At 41.8% G+C, this 17,084-nt stretch overlaps 1 protein-coding gene across 3 annotated transcripts in view; it reads right to left on the reverse strand.

Moving 5' to 3' along the window:
- Positions 1 to 2,268: 2,268 nt before the first annotated feature.
- TMEM87A (transmembrane protein 87A) overlaps positions 2,269 to 17,084 on the reverse strand; it is a 28,131-nt gene continuing 13,315 nt past the window's right edge. The window contains exons 10-20 of one of the 3 annotated variants that reach the window (XM_074909586.1): positions 16,757 to 16,856; positions 15,922 to 16,015; positions 14,673 to 14,745; positions 13,545 to 13,649; positions 12,323 to 12,381; positions 11,704 to 11,807; positions 11,269 to 11,342; positions 7,002 to 7,063; positions 5,776 to 5,831; positions 4,605 to 4,635; positions 2,269 to 4,262 (exon numbers count right to left, since the gene is read on the reverse strand). In XM_074909586.1, coding sequence (XP_074765687.1) covers positions 4,221 to 4,262; positions 4,605 to 4,635; positions 5,776 to 5,831; positions 7,002 to 7,063; positions 11,269 to 11,342; positions 11,704 to 11,807; positions 12,323 to 12,381; positions 13,545 to 13,649; positions 14,673 to 14,745; positions 15,922 to 16,015; positions 16,757 to 16,856 — 800 coding nt within the window. In that variant the 3' untranslated portion in view covers positions 2,269 to 4,220. Of the gene's footprint in view, positions 4,263 to 4,604; positions 4,636 to 5,775; positions 5,832 to 7,001; positions 7,064 to 11,268; positions 11,343 to 11,703; positions 11,808 to 12,322; positions 12,382 to 13,544; positions 13,654 to 14,672; positions 14,746 to 15,283; positions 15,360 to 15,921; positions 16,016 to 16,756; positions 16,857 to 17,084 lie in introns of all 3 variants that reach the window. The other 2 variants (XM_074909587.1, XM_074909584.1) reach the window with 2 other exon arrangements.

Genomic DNA, 17,084 nt, shown 5'->3' on the forward strand with positions numbered 1-17,084 from the left:
GCCAGTATATAAAGACAAAAATTGACCAGCATCACCTAAGAAAACGAGGTGAGAACAGCAAAACATCTCTTGCAAGTAAATGTCGATTTTCTGAGGGCCTAAATTGTACTTTAATGAAGTTATCCTATGAAATTGGCCAGTGAAGTTCAATTTCCAGGAGGAAACATTTACTTGTTACCCTGTCCCTTCCAGAACAGGCCACGGTTACATTTACTTGGGCTGTGTGTGGAGAGGTGCAACGCTCACCCCCGCTGACCAAGAAGCTGAAGTAACCAAACTAAAAAAGCACACGTTGCAAAGTTCTCTGAGCATCTTCACCAACAGGGACCACTGTTGTAGCAAACGGGGACTGAAGACACTCTGTGCTGGGCGATCGAAGCACAGAACAGGAGGGACAAGCGTGGTACTCTTGCAGCCAACTTCTTTCCTGCTCAGGAATGAAACCCTGCTAAGGCACAAAACCACGCTGTCACAGCCCTTCACAGATACCAGAACTGCAAATTGCCAAAGGAGTTATGGCTCAGGCATGTATGTCGTCTCCTTCACCTAGCATTCCTGCAAAAGGAAGAGGGATGGAGCAACAATGTAATGAAAGAAACACCAGCTAATAATGACTTCACCTGCAAACGGCTGTAATCTTATTTTTACCAGAGTGCAAATTATGTGCAAGGCTTCAGCCTCTTCAGGTTTTGTTTGGTTCTCCTTTAGCATACGACATAAAATGCCACATAAAGTGAGCAGGAGGATGAAAAAAAAGCCCCAACAATAAGACAAACATACCCTTCCCTACCCCAGGTCTTATGATCCTGACTCACTCTGTGCCTAGCAAGCCTGTTGCAATTCTTTACCATGCCATGTGATCTGTTACTATTCAGTCCCTCCTTCAGAGCTCCTAGCAGGAACAACTTGTCACCCTAATGAAAAGCTGGTCAACATCATCTTCTTCACTATTAACTTTGTTCTCCTTTTTCCGCATGGCAGACACATGCTACAACAATTACATCTGTAGTGTCACGGCTACTTCTTACAAATATACACACACATAGAGAACTAATCAGGCATAAGAACACTAAAAAAATCCCTCTATATTTGACTTCCTGGCAGATGTTTATTTTCTTCCACAAGCAGAGCATTATCTGAATTAGGAACAGCATGTTGAAGATATTTGAAGTCAGTAGCCAAATTTTCTAAAGCAAGTTCAGCTTCCACACACCATTCTAGTCACTAAAAGCTCCTGTAAATCTCAGACCTTAGACGGTTTTTCCGTCTCCCACTCACCAAATCTTCAGAGTAGTCTGTACAGTTTGTTTTAAAATTACCTGTTTTGAAAGAATGGATATAAATTTGAATTGTCTTCCCTGTCTACATAACTAAAGGTAACAATCCTGCAGGATTTCTGGTTTCATGCATTCTAGCAAGCTAGCTTGCTGACAAAGCTTTCCTGACAAGCCATGGAACCCCCATGTCTTTAGGAGCCAAACCAGGAATCAGGAGAGGTGAAGATCTCTGTAGTAGAACCACCGCATCTGACAGAACATGCAATCGGGGAGAGGCCACATTGCCGCAACTCCCTTGCACACATACCCTTCACACCTCACCCACATCTCCTCTACTGCTTTTAGCCACCTCTTCAGCAGTTGTAATTGTGGGAGTACCTGTGCATGTGGTGCAGCCTGTGTGATACTGTTGGAACCGGGCTGTGATACAAGTTCTCCATGAGACTGCAAACAAGGAAGTCACAGCACATGCCTGCTGCATGCTAGGAAGCAGATGCTACCTTCCAAGGATACAGAAACTCTGCCAAATGAGTGGAAAAACAAGGACAGCTAACTAAAGAAGCAACAAGCCCCCTGGGGAATTCAGGACAACTTCAAATCCTGATGTAAGTTACTACAGGGACAGAGGGTAAAAGGCAGAAAGGACTGCCCAAGACTACTGTAGTTGTAGGCTGAAAGCACCACACTGCTACTAGAATTATTTTAGCCTTTAAATTATTAAACTGTGAATGCAATTAGGGAAACTGTTCAGAGATTTCACTTTTGTTCAGAAATTTAAGATTTGGCCTATCTAGATTAGTTTTTCAAATGACAGACTTGCACTCTATTGTCAAGCTTAACAAGAAAAAAAAAAGGCACTACAGGGAATAACTGCATTATAAATCCCATGCAATAAGGAGTTAAAGAAAAGTGAGGGAGCTTTGTGTAAAGATTTAACACTTCTTCATGGAAGAGAACAGGTAGTAAGAAAAAGTGGAAGGACACAATGTAATCCTTTCTACTCTTGGCCTAGCTTTTATTAAATAGTACATACAAACTTCTTTTGTGCTTTGAGTAGAGAACATTTTTCCCAAGTTGTGTCAAAAAACCCCAAACAACCCAAAACAATAGGACTTTAAAAAAAACCTAAAAAACAAAATACCCATTAAATAGCGAGTTGCGTGTAGCTTTATTTCACAAAATTTCCTCTCCCCAAAAGGACATGGAGGTAACTTCTTTTCATCTGTATCAATTAAGCATAGCAAATTAGAAGTGTTTTCTAATTAAAGTTTCTACCTGTGGCCTAAAGGGGATGGCAGAACTCCAGCAACTCTTGCAAAGGCAGGCTGAGGTGGTACAGCCACAGCTTTTCTTCTTTGCCCCTCTGCCGAGGGTTTGCTGCCCCCACAGCACATGTAGCAGAAGCTACTGTACACTTGTGCCTCAGCTACTCTACTGTAAAGTGCCATGTTTCAGCATAAATTGCTGATAAAGATGAACTAGAGCTCAGCTACCAGACCTTACAGTGGAATGAATTAAGTACAGGCACAAGTTCACTTCTGCTGACATAGCTATGAGTGAAGAACCATAGCTGACTCCCTGTGCCATTCCAGCAGCCACCACATCAGCCCCCTGGAAGTCCAGCTGTGCTGCTGCTTGCCTGGTAATTACCAGTTGTAAAGGTTATAAACCCAAATTAGAGCTTTTGTCATACAGTCCACAATGGTGTAAGTTATTGCAAATGAAGCCTCTACAGCCAAGCATAGAATAAAAACAGAACACTGTCCAAAAGCTCTTTTTCATTTGAAAAGGAGAAACAAAAAGCAATTATATAGAAATCTGCAACCTTGACTGAAACACAGTGATCTCAGAGTACCTCTTGGCCACAGGCACCAATTGGGAAAGAAAGCTCACCCATCAAATCACTTACATGGGAGGCAACTCTAAACAGACACTGGGAACAGAACTATCCCAGCACTGTGGACTCCCACTAAAGCATCTTTCAAGTAAGGTAAGCAGTGCGTGCACTCCCAGAAAGCAATGCCCTCTCCTCATAGAAGAGTGCTGACTTACTGGTAAGAGATGTTACATGTGCAGGGAGAAGAGTTCTGCTGAAACCTCTAGTTACTATCTGCTTAACATGAGTTGTCAAGTACTTGTGGAGCACTGTAGGAGTGGGTTTGGTGGTTTGGTTTCTGTTGTTTTTGTGGGGGTTTTTTTTTGTTTTTTTAAATTAAATCATGCAACACATGGAAGGTAGGGGCAAATCGTTTTTCCAGGCAACCACCACATTGCCGGCAATGAGATGTGCCACAACAGCAAGTGTTAGCTCTATGCAGCTGTTACCTATAGGTCAATGGCATTTAAAATAGAAAATCTTTCTTACACAGTGTTATGAATAAAATTGCACTTGGTTTTGTTAAAAACTTGTATCACTGTAACTTTTCCAAATATTTCCTTTCTGGTATCTTCATTTTCTTCATTAACAGGAGCTTCTCTCTAAAAACCTCTCATTCATGTTGGACACAACAGCAGTAAGCCATTATCTACCAGAAAATGGGCCTGTTTCTTCAATGCTTATGTCTATCTGTCCCCACCCTCCCCCCAAAAAGGTACAGGCAGTTCACTTCTAAGTGTCAGTTGTAACATTGAAATATAAACTCCTCAAGCAGACATTAGGAATTTTAGTTTCACAGATTAAATATTTGAAAAGTTACAGAAAGTGCTGGAATAATACACATTTAAACTGTTTACAAATCCAAACTTGCAGCAACTTTGTAAATTCAAATTTCCAAAAGGTTTATAATGTCCTTGTGAACTTCTTCCACAGCAAGACGCCCTCATGACAATAAAGCATCAAACTTCCAAGGCTGAGATCAAGAAACAAGTCAGCAGGATGCACTTGCTCCACCCAAGCAACTTTAAAAGAGGCGTCCCCATTTCCAATAGCAGAAAGCTATTCCTTCATTCCATTTTGGACCTTTCAAAGTGTGTAATCATTCTTTCCTGGAAAATAAAACATCCAGTGTTGTCATTTCCCCCAATTTTATGTTATTCAGAAATAAGGTAGTCAGTTTTGCACATTCACAGCAAACACACACTCATATGCATTTTAAGTCAGGAGTCCAACTTACACAGCAGAGATACCACTCCTTTTAGAATACACATTTGTGTGCTAAGAAGTTGTATTGTGGTTGTCCCCACTATCCTTCCCCCCCTTATCGTATTTCTTTGATCTTGTGAGTCCAGCAGTGAGTCCAGTTCTAATAAGCCAAGTCCTTAACAGCTGACTTATGACTCCTTTGGCATGTCAGAAGACTAATTTGAACTGAAGATTTGTTTACTGACCTCGTCCGAATCCAGAAGAGCTGGAAGAGCACTGTAGTGGGGAGAAAAAAAAAAGTAGTTATGAGAATTAAGAGCACTACTGAAAGCATATTATCAACAACCATTATGAGCCTTATGTTGCACTTTAAGTTTTTTAGGGCACAGGAGAGCAATACTGAAGATAGACATTTCAATTAAACAGATAGATATTAGCAAAAGACAAAGGAGGAAGAGCTCAAGAAGTATCCTCAATGATCTTCATAGAAAAAAACTAATTTTAAAACTATGATAAGTGTTATTACCAGATGAACAATTTCCAAGTTGCCATGACATAAGCCACACATTCATACAGGACCACTGCTGAACTACACTGAAAACATTGACAATATGAGACCATACTGTAAAAACACAGGCTAAAAATCAACAAGGTACAGTGATACCATAGCCTTTTCAGCTGCAATAGATCTCCTTCTATTTGGATCTCACCTCTTCACAACCCTGATCATACTTTGAAGAACAGAAAACCCTGCAGCAGACTACCTCAAAGTACCCTTTCCTAGCTTATACCAGTCTAGTTCTTGTTTGCTTAAGGAATCCTATCATTCTTCAAAAACTAAGTACTGGAACTGGGAAAAACAAATTCAATTGAGAAAATGCACTTTTTCAACGTCTTGAAGCTTCACTTTATTTCTTGTCTTTAACTAACTTCAAGCAGAGTTTTGTACTTAAATCCAGCGCCTCTGCCAAAATTACCTGTTCAGATTTGTGAACATAATTAATCTGTGAACTACTGTTTTGCTGTGAAAAATTTAGACACAGATACTGACATTTTTATGATGTAAAAGTGATTAAAAGCAGGATATGGACTGCCTACATAGCTGACTATATTGCCAGAAGTGTAAAATTGCTCAACAGATACTCCAAATACAATTGAGAACTAAATGACATTATTCAGTGGCAAGACACTCAAAAGGACTTATCAGAGCACTAAAGAGAGAGAGTGGCGTGAACTGTAAGTCCGACAGACTGCACAAAGCCAAGGGGAAACATGCTAAGAAGTCAGAGGCCAATTCCAGGCTGAACTCAGTATCTGCTCATGTAAGCGCAGCACACAAGTCTGTAAGGCATTCTAATTTATTTGTGTTCCTGTGCACAAGGAACCTGCTTTTATTGTGACTATAAAAATACTCACACATCTGTCACCGATGAAGGAACATTCTCCTCTACCCACTTCAGGTCATCCTCCTGCTACAAGGACAGAAATTAAGTGGAAACAAAAGTCAGTTTTCCCAAAACGCTGTCACATGCAAGCCTTTTTGTTCTCAGCCTACTTGACAAAAAACAATGTATTTATACTCAGTTCAAGAAAAATAAAACATCCAAACAAACAAAAAACCCACCAAAAAAACCACCTTCAATTTGATTTCTGAATTACAGAAAACACATTCCAAGAAAAAAAACAAACCCACCCACCTATAACTTACTGTCAACTCCATAATAGTCTAATGGTGACTAGGAAAAGCAGGCCCTCAGGACATTTTGGTTACTTAAATAATCTAGTTTAGTCTCCCACAAAAGAACATTCTCTTTAGATGTTTTAGATGAAAAATTACTATAAAAAGCACAAGCTAGATTTTGCAACAGTAAGTGAAACTGTATCATCAGATTTCTCATTTCTACCTGAGGAGCACTAATTCACAACACACCAACATTTGACCCTTTCTGATCTCACCCGTCCCCAAACTAGAAAAAAATCGATTTTCAAGTAATCCTCAGATAAGTAGTATACAGTTGCAACCAACCTTTGAGAAAAAAAACAATGTTAAGGACAAAAACATTACTGCTATTTTAATGAATTCCTACAGGTTCTTTCCAGTTAAATTTATGCATGAATTCCATTAAAGATTCCGAGACATGTTTTCTACCTCCTAGCTGAATGCAAAACCACCTCTGCTTATAAGACACATGTAAAAAATGCAGATATATTAAAAAATGTTTCACCCAAACTATTAGGTAGCTATGAATCACAAATCTCAAAATTAGAAGGCAATTAGTTTATTTAAAATGTGTCTCAACTTCCCTCTCAGCCTGACAAACTTGTTAAAATAACGTATTATTCATTATCAGAATGTAGTATTATACAGTTCTGTCTATACTGGATTGTGCAAAAATTCCTAAAGAATAGACTGAATTCTAAAGCTTCCATTGCACTTACAGGAAATTAGATAAAAACCCTGTATTTACTTTCTTTTCAGAAGTACTGTAAGCATGTGATACTTTGACTCACTCCCACTCTGAAGCAAACCAGGAAACTCAAATTTATAGGCTGAACACTTCACATATTTATGAGGTACTACTGGGGGGCAACCAAACTAGAGAGAGATCTGTATCTTTTGAAGGTAGGGAGGACATACTCACAGCTTTGTTTGCTTTTGCATTCCCATTTGGTTCTTGCTTTGTACTTCTCATTTTCATTCCCTCTGAAGATAAAAGGAGGAAAAGAGATTGGGATAACTAAAAATATAATTGTTCATAGACCATAAGGAAGTGTTGAGCATTCACTCAGAGTATTTAAGTCAAAAGAGGCAAGACAGACAAGTGAATCACAGAATAGTTTGGGTTGGAAGGGACCTTAAAGATCATCCAGTTCCAGCCCCCTGCCCTGGGCAGGGACACCTTCCACTAGCCCAGGTTGCCCAAAGCCCCGTCCAGCCTGGCCTTGAACACTGCCGGGGAGGGGGCAGCCACAGCTTCCCCGGGCAACCTGTGCCAGGGCCTCACCACCCTCACAGTAAAGAATTTCTTCCTTATATCTAGTCTAAGTCTGCCCTCTTTCCATTTAAAACTGTTACCTCTCATCCTATCGCTACACTAATCAAGAGTCCCTCCCCACCTTTCCTGTAGCCCCTTTAAATACTGGAAGGCTGCTATAAGGTCTCCCTGGAGTCTTCTCTTCCCCAGGCTGAACACCCCCAACTCTCTCAGCCTGTCCTCACAGGGGAGGTGCTCCAGCCCCTGATCATCTTTGTGGCCTCCCCTGGACCCGCTTGAGCAGGTCCGTGTCCTTCTTATGTTGGACACAGCACTGCAGGGCAGGTGGAGTGCATCTCATGAGAACAGAGGGGGAGAATCCCCTCCCTTGACCTGCTGGCCACACTGCTCTTGATGCAGCCCAGGACATGGTTTGCTTTCTGGGCTGAGAGTGCACATTGCTGGCTCACAGTCAGTTTTCCATCTGTGTTTCTCCCCAGAGCTGCTCTCAATCCACTCATCCCCCAGCCTGTGTTTGGGATTGGGATTGCCCTGACCCATGTGCAGGACCTTGCACTTGGCCTGGTTGAACTTCATGAGGTTCACATGGGCCCACCTCTCAACCTGCCCAGGTCCCTCTGGATGGCCCATCCCTTCCCTCCAGGGTGTCGACCATACCACACAGCTCGGTGTCGTCAGCAAACTTGCTGAGGGTGCCCTCAATCCCACTGTCCGTGTCACCAAAGGTGCTGAACAGCGCCGGTCCCAACACCAACCCCTGAGGAACACCACTTGTCACTGCTCTCCGCTCAGACATTGAGCCATTGACCACAACTCTTTGAGCGTGGCCACCCAGCCAATTCCTTATCCACTGAGTGCTCCATCTGTTAAACCCATGTCTCTCCAATTTAGAGACAAGGATGTCATGTGGGACAGTGTCAAAAGCTTTGCAAAAGTTTAAGTAGCTGATGTCAGGTGCTCTTCCTTCATCCACCAGTGCTGTAGTCCCGTTGCAGAACGCCACCACATTCATCAGGCACAATTTGCCCTTAGTGAAGCTATATTGGCCGTCACCAATCACCTGTGTATTTTCTATGTGCCCTAGCATAGTTTCCAGGCAGATCTGCTCCATGATCCTGTCGGACACAGAGGTGAGACTGACTGGCCTGTAGTTCCTTGGATTTTCTTTTTCCCTGCTTTGTAAAAATGGGGGTTATGTTTCCCTTTTTCCAGTCAGGGAGAACTTCACCAGACTGCCACAACTTCTCAGATAGTGGCTTAGCAACTTCATCCACCAGTTCCCTCAGGACCTGCAGACACATCTCATCGAGTCCCATGGACTTGTGCACCTTCAGGTTCCTTAGATGGTCTCGAACCTGATAATCTTCTACACTGGGATTTTCTTCCTTCTCCTAGTCCCCACCTTTGCCTTCTGTGTCTTGGGTGCTGTGGCTGAAGCACTTCTCGTGAAGACCGAGGCAAAAAAAAAAAATCATTGAGTACCTCACACTTCTCCATGTCCCAGGTAACCAGGTCTCCCATTTCCTTCTAGAGGGGGGCCCACATTTTCCTTAGTCTTCCTTTCATCTTATATCCTGCACCTATAAAAATTTTCTGCTTTTCCTTGACATCCCTGGCCAAATTTAATTCTATCAGGGCTTTAGCTTTCCTAACCTGATGCCTGGCTGCTTGGACAATTTCTCTGTATCCCTCTCAGGCTACCCGTCCTCGCTTCCACCTTCTGTAGGCTTCTTTTTTGAGTTTGTCCAGACGCTTCTTGTTCATCCAAGGAGGCCTCCTTGCATTTTTGCCTGACTTCCTCTTTGTTGGAATCCACTCTCCTGAGGTTGGAGGAGGTGATCCTTGAATATTAACCAGCTTTCTTGGGCCCCTCCTCCCTCCAGGACTTGATCCCATGCTACTCTGCCAAGCATATCCCTGAAGAGGCCACAGTCTGCTCTCCTGAAGTCCAGGGTAATGAGCCTGCTGCTCTCTCTCCTCACTGCCCTAAGGATCTTGAACGCCACCATTCCACGGTCACTGCAGCTAAGGCTGCCCTTGAGCTTCACATTCCCCAACAGCCTGTTCCTGTTAGTAAGACTAAGGTCCAGCATAGCACCTCTTCTCGTTGGCTCCTCCATCACTCAGAGAAGGAAGTTATCATCAATTCATTCCGGGAACCTCCTGGATTGCTTACACCCTGCTGTGTTGTCCCTGCAACAGATATCAAGGTGCTGAAGTCCCCCAAGACCAGGGCTTGTGAAGTGCTGCTCCTGTGTGTCTACAGAGGCCCTCATCTGCTTGGTCTTCTTAGTCAGGTGGCCTGTAGCAGACCTCCACTATAACATCTTCTGTCCCTGCCTTCCCTTTAATCCTGACCCAAAAGCTCTCAGCTGACTCCTCATTCATCCCCGAGCGGAGCTCTATGCACTTAAGCTGGTCACTGACATAGAGGGTGCGTGACACCCCCTCCTCATCTCCCCTGCCTGTCCTTCCTAAAGAGCCTGTATCCTTCCATTCCAACACTCCAGTCATAGGAACCATCCCACCACATCTCTGTGATGCCAGTAAGATCGTAGGTGTGCACACATCTCTTAATTCCTGTTTATTCCCCATGCTATTTTCATTTGCATAGAGGCATTTAAGTTGGGTCCCTGATGAAGCTGACTTACTGGCCAGAATTCCTTTGTGCTGCTCTCTTCAGGTGCCCTCCTGCTCACCTGTGATCCTTCTCCAGTCTATGGGCTTCTATTGCTGGCACTGGCATCAATCATTAAGACAATGCTTTCCCTTTGAAAGGCTTGTAGTATTTTTCCTGACAGGTAGAGTACATAGTTTTTCCTGAATTTTGCAATTTTACCTAAGAAATATCTAGTCCTTTTATTTAAGATAAATATAAGCAGCATAGAACTCAAAGACACAGTTCCCCAGAGAGGCTGTGGAAACTCCATCCTTGGAGATACTCAAAAGCCATCTGGACACAGTCCTGGACAAGCAACTAGGTGACCCTGCTTGAGCTGGGGGTTTGGACAGGAAGACCTCCAGATGTCCCTTCCAACCTCAACCATTCTGAGATACATGCAACTCCCAAAATGTATGTACCTACCAACTGCTGACCAGCCACTTCGTTCACTAAAAGCTGAGAAGCAACATGTGTCTCCCAGCCTGGCAGACAGCCAGATATAGCTGATTTAGCAAATGCACCGAAGTCAAACAGCACTGATATATCCAACAGAACTGATTTGTGGACAGAGAGCAGCAGTGGGTGTGTCCCCCTACCTTTTACGCAACTTATATAGTATTGTTATAATAGACACGGTAGGGAGATTGAGGCAGGGATGAGAGAGGATTTTATAGTGGGAGGGGTGCGAGGGGAGAAAAAGATGCAACCTAGTGTTATAGAGCAGGACTCCTATGTAACTCTCATTCATATGTAATTTTATGAATACATAAACATATTCATCTGTATGTTTACACTGAACATTCCTGCAGTAGGCCCAATATGGGAAATGAAGAAGACTACAAAGTTCAGAGAACAGAAAATAGATGAAAATCCTTAAACTGGATTTTAAAAAAGAACTGTAAACTAAACCACTGCCTAGCAACAATATCCGAGAGATCCTTGTCATGACTGGATCCAAACCTACGACTTCACGTATTTAATAAAACAAAGTCCAGCAAACACAGTAAAGAACCATGACAGGAGCAGTGTGTTCAGTGGCACCTGAAAACCCCAGTTAAACAGACAATGTAAACACTAAACCATAAAGCCCAATGTTTCCTCTACAACTGCGTAAATCAGTGGCAAAAGGGAAGCATTGACTCTGCTTTTACAGCAGTAATGAACTTTTTGCCAGAGAACAAGAGACCTCCCTCCACAGAAGTGTCTCTTCAACACTGAAGGTGTTCAGGTGGAAAAAATTTTTTCTCTTACCAAAGCTTTCCTTTAACATTGGCTCTTTCTGCTCATCATCATCCTCCTCTTCAGACAGTGGTGAGAAAGCAAACCTTTAGGAGGGAAAGAATGAAAGCTATCTTAGAATATTAACTCTTGTCACCCAAGAGATTCATTACACCAACATTCACATGACTTGATTATTTTGTGTAGTTTAGTGTTTTGAAGACTTATGCTAAACTACATATTTATAAAGAAGTGACTTAAACTTTTGATTAGAGTCCACCACCGGGAACAGATTGAATTTTATCTATGTGACTTCCTACACTTACTCTTCCTCAACCCCCTACACATGCTGCTTAGTAACCGCATAGATCAGTATACAGCAACTAAAAATCACCCACCAGTACTACTTCGGGTAAGCAAGCATTCCTGAAAAACAGCATTTTTAGAAAGAGTTAAGAACAGCTGTACCTTTGGTTGTTAGCAGATGGTCTCCACAGAATCATGATGACAAAAAGGATCATTGAAAACAATAAACGCCAGATGGCATCATCCACCCATAGCTCCTGCCAGTCCTGTCAAGGCAGCAGCACAAATAGAAAAAGTTGTGAAGGAGAGTCCGTGTCCTCAGCTCTTTCCAAGGGTGAACTAGAGGCATCTGACAAAGGGGTGAACTAGAGGCATCTGACAAAGGGGTGAACTAGAGGCATCTGACAAAGGGGTGAACTAGAGGCATCTGACAAAGGGGTGAACTAGAGGCATCTGACAAAGGGGTGAACTAGAGGCATCTGACAAAGGGGTGAACTAGAGGCATCTGACAAAGGGGTGAACTAGAGGCATCTGACAAAGGGGTGAACTAGAGGCATCTGACAAAGGGGTGAACTAGAGGCATCTGACAAAGGGGTGAACTAGAGGCATCTGACAAAGAGGCTCCTTACCACAACAATGAGGATTTTAGCACATGGTATATTACTCTAGACATAATTCACAGAAAAATCTGTTCTAGAATGCCCAATCTCACTTCTTACAATGCCAAATGTAAAACTTATCAAGTGGCAACAATTGCTGAAAGCATTCAATATAAACTCACCGACTGACAGTCAACCAGCCTGAACTTCATGGTGGTCCAGATGATAAATACAATAGATGCTGCAATATTAAAACAAAGAAGCTGCTTATTACTACAAAACATGTTAATCCGCATAGACTACTAACAGGACTGTGCTTCCCAAACAAAGGGCAAAGACCTGAATAGTGAATTCTTGGAATCCAATTTACTAGTTTTGGAAAAAAGATTGATCTATTGCACTGACCTTATATGGTAATTCAGCCACAGACCAGTATATTTTGCTCTTGGTTCTTCAGAGAAAGGCATAAATCAAGCATGAAGTATTTCGCCAAGTCCTCATCCCTATTCACTATTCTTATATTACTTTCATCTAGCCTCCAAACCATGGTTTCATTATCAGTTGATAATAAAGCCTACCTTGAAGTAACTGAACCATCTGATCTGCCTGAATCCGTAAGCATTCAGATCTTGACACACAGGAGTGGAAATGCTCAAACTATGCTCTCACCACAGTTTTAGATGATGAGACTTCCCTCCAGTAAAGTACTCTATGATGACTAAGAACCAGATGCTGAAAGGAATTTAATCAGAGCTGTTGATTAAAAGGAATACACTTCTCTGTTTGCTTGTTTAAATAAAAAAGCACAGTCCCTATAAGTTTTCTGCTCATCGTATGAATAGCATTTCCAAATAGATGTGGAGCTGAACACCTGGAAGTGCCAACAGAATTATTCTTGAAGTTCAGTTCATCACTACTACTAATGGAAAGAGAATCTGAATCTGTATTCTTCCACAATACAGAGGGCATTATGTTACAATACCAAGAATACTGTTTTTCCAAGAATCACTCTGGTCTTCAGCTATCTGATGTTCAGACATCTTAAAAACCCCACAGTACAAATACTGTGATTTTGACAAAAACTATCTCTGTGAAATTAACAGCATAGGGTAATAATATTTTGCCCCCAGCAACTTTAAGAGGGATCAAAGTACTTCATTAGAGCAGCTGCACAGGACTATTAGTCCTGATCTTAACACCAGGACTAATAATCCACTGCCTCTGAAGTATCAACATAACACTTGGCACAGACCCACTACTAGAAATGTGTCAACTATTAGAAATACCAAATACTTTGAATTTACAGAAAGGTCACCAAACTCAAAAATCTGCTTTAAGGATCAAATCAAGCCATATATGGAAATAGCAAATGCTCTTACTTGATTAACGTAATTTTCTGCTTACCTGCTACTGCCAAGATGAGTGTGTTGGTGAAGTGCCTATACAAAGAGAGTTTCACAACATTCCTTCGAAGTTTTAGCAGTTTCATTGTTTGAGTTAAGCTGATGAATATGTATGGAAAGTCAAGGAAAGCCTCTGAAGGGACAAGCTGGTCACAGACTTAGGAGGACACAGATCTTACAATCAACAGCTCTCCCACCCACACACTTCGCCCTCCAAAAAGATGAGCCAGACTCAGCAGAAGTTCATCCTATGACAAAGGTACCAAAAAGCAGGATCCATCCCCTTCACGCTATTTAGTCATCTACACCTAGAACTCTTGTCACACAAAAACGGTATCCAAGCATCTCTTCTGGATTATGGCCCATTCCTCCAGGAGAGTGTCAGATATACATTCAATAAATGGAAAATCAAGTCTGAACTAGAACTGAGTTAAAATCCAATTAGTGTATATAAGTGTCTCGACCCTTCTGTCTGAAATTTTATTTCCACAGTGACAAAACAAGTGCTTAGGAGAGACATCATGGTAGGAGAGAACTGGGGTTGTCATGGCTGGGCAGCAAGCTGTTCATATTTTTAAAAGTTTTGTGACTGCCTTCCACTAAAAACACTTTGTAGGGATTTTGCTATACATGGCTTTGAGTTCAGCATTTGACAGCAGTGGCTAAAAAGTCACACAAGATTATGGTTATTTGGATGCAATATGTCAAGAGACCAGAAAGTTAACACTACCCCATTTTGTCACCTACTTCAAGATGAGTTCAAATTTTACAGAATTTTAGATTTGATGCTGCTAAGCAACCTTCTCCTCAAAACATAAACGAGTCTGTTCTCCAAAGGCTACTACTATGGTACCATTACTGAGCTACATCAGAACAGACTGATAACGGACAGACTTAACTAACCTATGTTCAGGAGCTGCTCTAACACAAATTTCTACTGGTTACCTAGATTTTCTTGCACCAGCTGTAGCAGAAGTTTACTTCAACACTCAATTACAGAGGTTCTATTAACTCTACCAGAAGTTAAAAGAACATATACTTGAAGCTGATTTAAAAGAGTTCAGCCAAGAAGACTCCCAAAAATACAAATTTGAAAGAAAACACACCCCACCAAGTAAAATAGTGAAGGATATCCACCAGCACAGGGCAGTATCTAGGAAAGCCAGGGGAATAAAAGCCAAGGAGGCAAGATCATTCTGGGCCTGGAGACAAAGAGAGAGCCAATAAGAACAAACTGAAAAGGAAACAAGGTACAGAAGAAGTGAGGAGGGTCAGGCTATTTCATGAGAAACCACAAATACTCCACCACAGTATTTCAAGTTTTACTACAGAAACAAAGGGTTTGAACCAAGAGTTTAGCCCAATGCAGAGAGAAACTGACAATACCACACTGTCCGTTCTCAGTTCTCCACCAGCAAGGCAAGAAGTAATTTTCCAGACAAAGTCAGCCTAGCACCATTAAAAGGAGCCTCTGCTGAGGCAGTGACTGTGACCATGTGCTCTAGCCACTTCCATTACTAGCAATCAGCAGAGATAAATCGTTTACACTATCTATGGACAAACTGAATGCTTCACTGGCAGCCATGAGTTTGGCTAAAAGTGGCAAAAATTCCCTCTGTGTACATCAAAAACTATCAAAGTCCCGACTGAAACAAGCAAAACACCTTTTATTCCTTTTAAGTGTAAGGCAGAAATAATAAGCTGTGAATAAGCTTGTAGCATTCTGCAGTTTATAAAAGGATATCCACAAAATAATACAGGCATCAATCATGGACAGGGCCAAGTTTGCTATCAGAGCCACAGTGTCATAGAAAAACTGAAAAAGTACCAAATATATGACATGTTAAATATCTTATCCCAAAATACCAAAAACAGAACAACAGAAATCCACATCCTGAACGTACTTCTTAGTGAAGCAAGTGCCAGCACCACTAACATGCATTTCCCCAGGTACAGCCTCCAAAACTGGAGTGGTGGTGGGGTGGTTGTTTGGTTTTTTTTTTTCTGTTTGGTTTTGTTTGGTTGGTTTTTTAAGGCTCATGGCCAGGTGACCCCAATCTTTATGTTTGCGTCTGCAACTAGCCCTACCTAATCTGGACTATTACACACTAGGGTCTAGGCAGAATACAGTGGCTGTAACCCGACTAATCAGAAAACTATTAGAATTATTTCAAAATACACAGAATTACATCCCAATTAATAGAGGAGACATCAAACTTAAAATAACTGTCAGTATCTATAACCACAGTCTCAGAGTTTAACCACTTCACTGTCTCGGTTCCTTTCTTTCAGCATCGCACTGGGATTCTCCCTTAGCTTGTAAGTCAATAAAAATAGTATCTGTGGCATATGGGAAAATTCAAGCAGTTATTACTGACCCCTGTGACTCTAAGAACACCTTCCATGCCAGAAAATAATAGATAAAGGGCTCCAGCCATAACCACTTTGTGAAGAGTAACTCCAAGGCGAGGTCTGTAGGAAAACAAAATGAAAGTTAGATTTAAGGGGAGGGGGGAGGGAGTGAAGTCATGTCAACTTCATGAGGCATGAAGCATGTGAATAAAAGGTCCTTGTGACAAGCCACTTCTAGATCCAGAAATAACTGGTGCTCAAAGCTTAGTATTCATTTTGTTTTATGGTAAGATGTGACTAAAGAAGAGATTGGCAACAGTCCTGTTTCCTAGTTAATCTGTTTAGCTTCTTACAACCATTTCAAGAAGCCTCAGCCCACCTTTTCTCCAGTTCCCCCAGCACACCCACACTTGCTAGAAGCTTCCACTGCCACACAGCATGTTGTTTTACCATTGCATACAGCTGGGGACAGAAAGATGAGCAATCTTAGCAGCAAAATGCTCCTAAAGCAGATTCCGTCCCCTATCAGTGATTCTTGACATCCCTCATTTCTAGAAACTCCTCTTTGCCCAGAAGGCAGGCATATAAAGTTCTCATTCCAGTCAGTGAACTATCTCCACAGTGACTCAGAAACCTACCCAGCAGTGGTACATGGAAGGGAGTGGGAAGAACAGTAATCACTGTAAGGAATTCTATGTCTATTGACTAGTGAAGAAGTCTAGACATATACAGCACTTAACTAAAGCACCTACGTTTTAAGTAGCAAAAGTACAGGGAGATGAATACTGCCCTAAGTTATTAAAAAACAAGAATGAAAAGCCTTTTAACAGAACACAACAAACCTGTAGCACAATTACTCACTTGACTATCCCATATCCCAGGCTTACTATGATGACCAGCGTTCGAGCCAATGAGCGCTTCACAGCAGAAAGCAGTTCTGCCAGTATTACTGCTCCTTGAACTACCAAAAGCAAAGAGGAGGAAGCGAGGTTATTAAAATAGAATTTAGGTTTTATTAACTACTGCATGCAACTGTAGTATGAGAGCAGACAATTATTTTCAGAAAGTAAGCTATTAAAGTGTATAATCCTTTTATTACCTACATGTAGACTAAGCTTTCAGAAAAGTCACTTACAATAAAAGATGTTATTGAATAATTTTACATCCATAGAAAGCGGAAAGTGATCCA

The sequence above is a fragment of the Athene noctua genome, chromosome 6, assembly GCF_965140245.1.
Source record: "Athene noctua chromosome 6, bAthNoc1.hap1.1, whole genome shotgun sequence".
NCBI classification, from domain to species: Eukaryota; Metazoa; Chordata; class Aves; order Strigiformes; family Strigidae; genus Athene; species Athene noctua.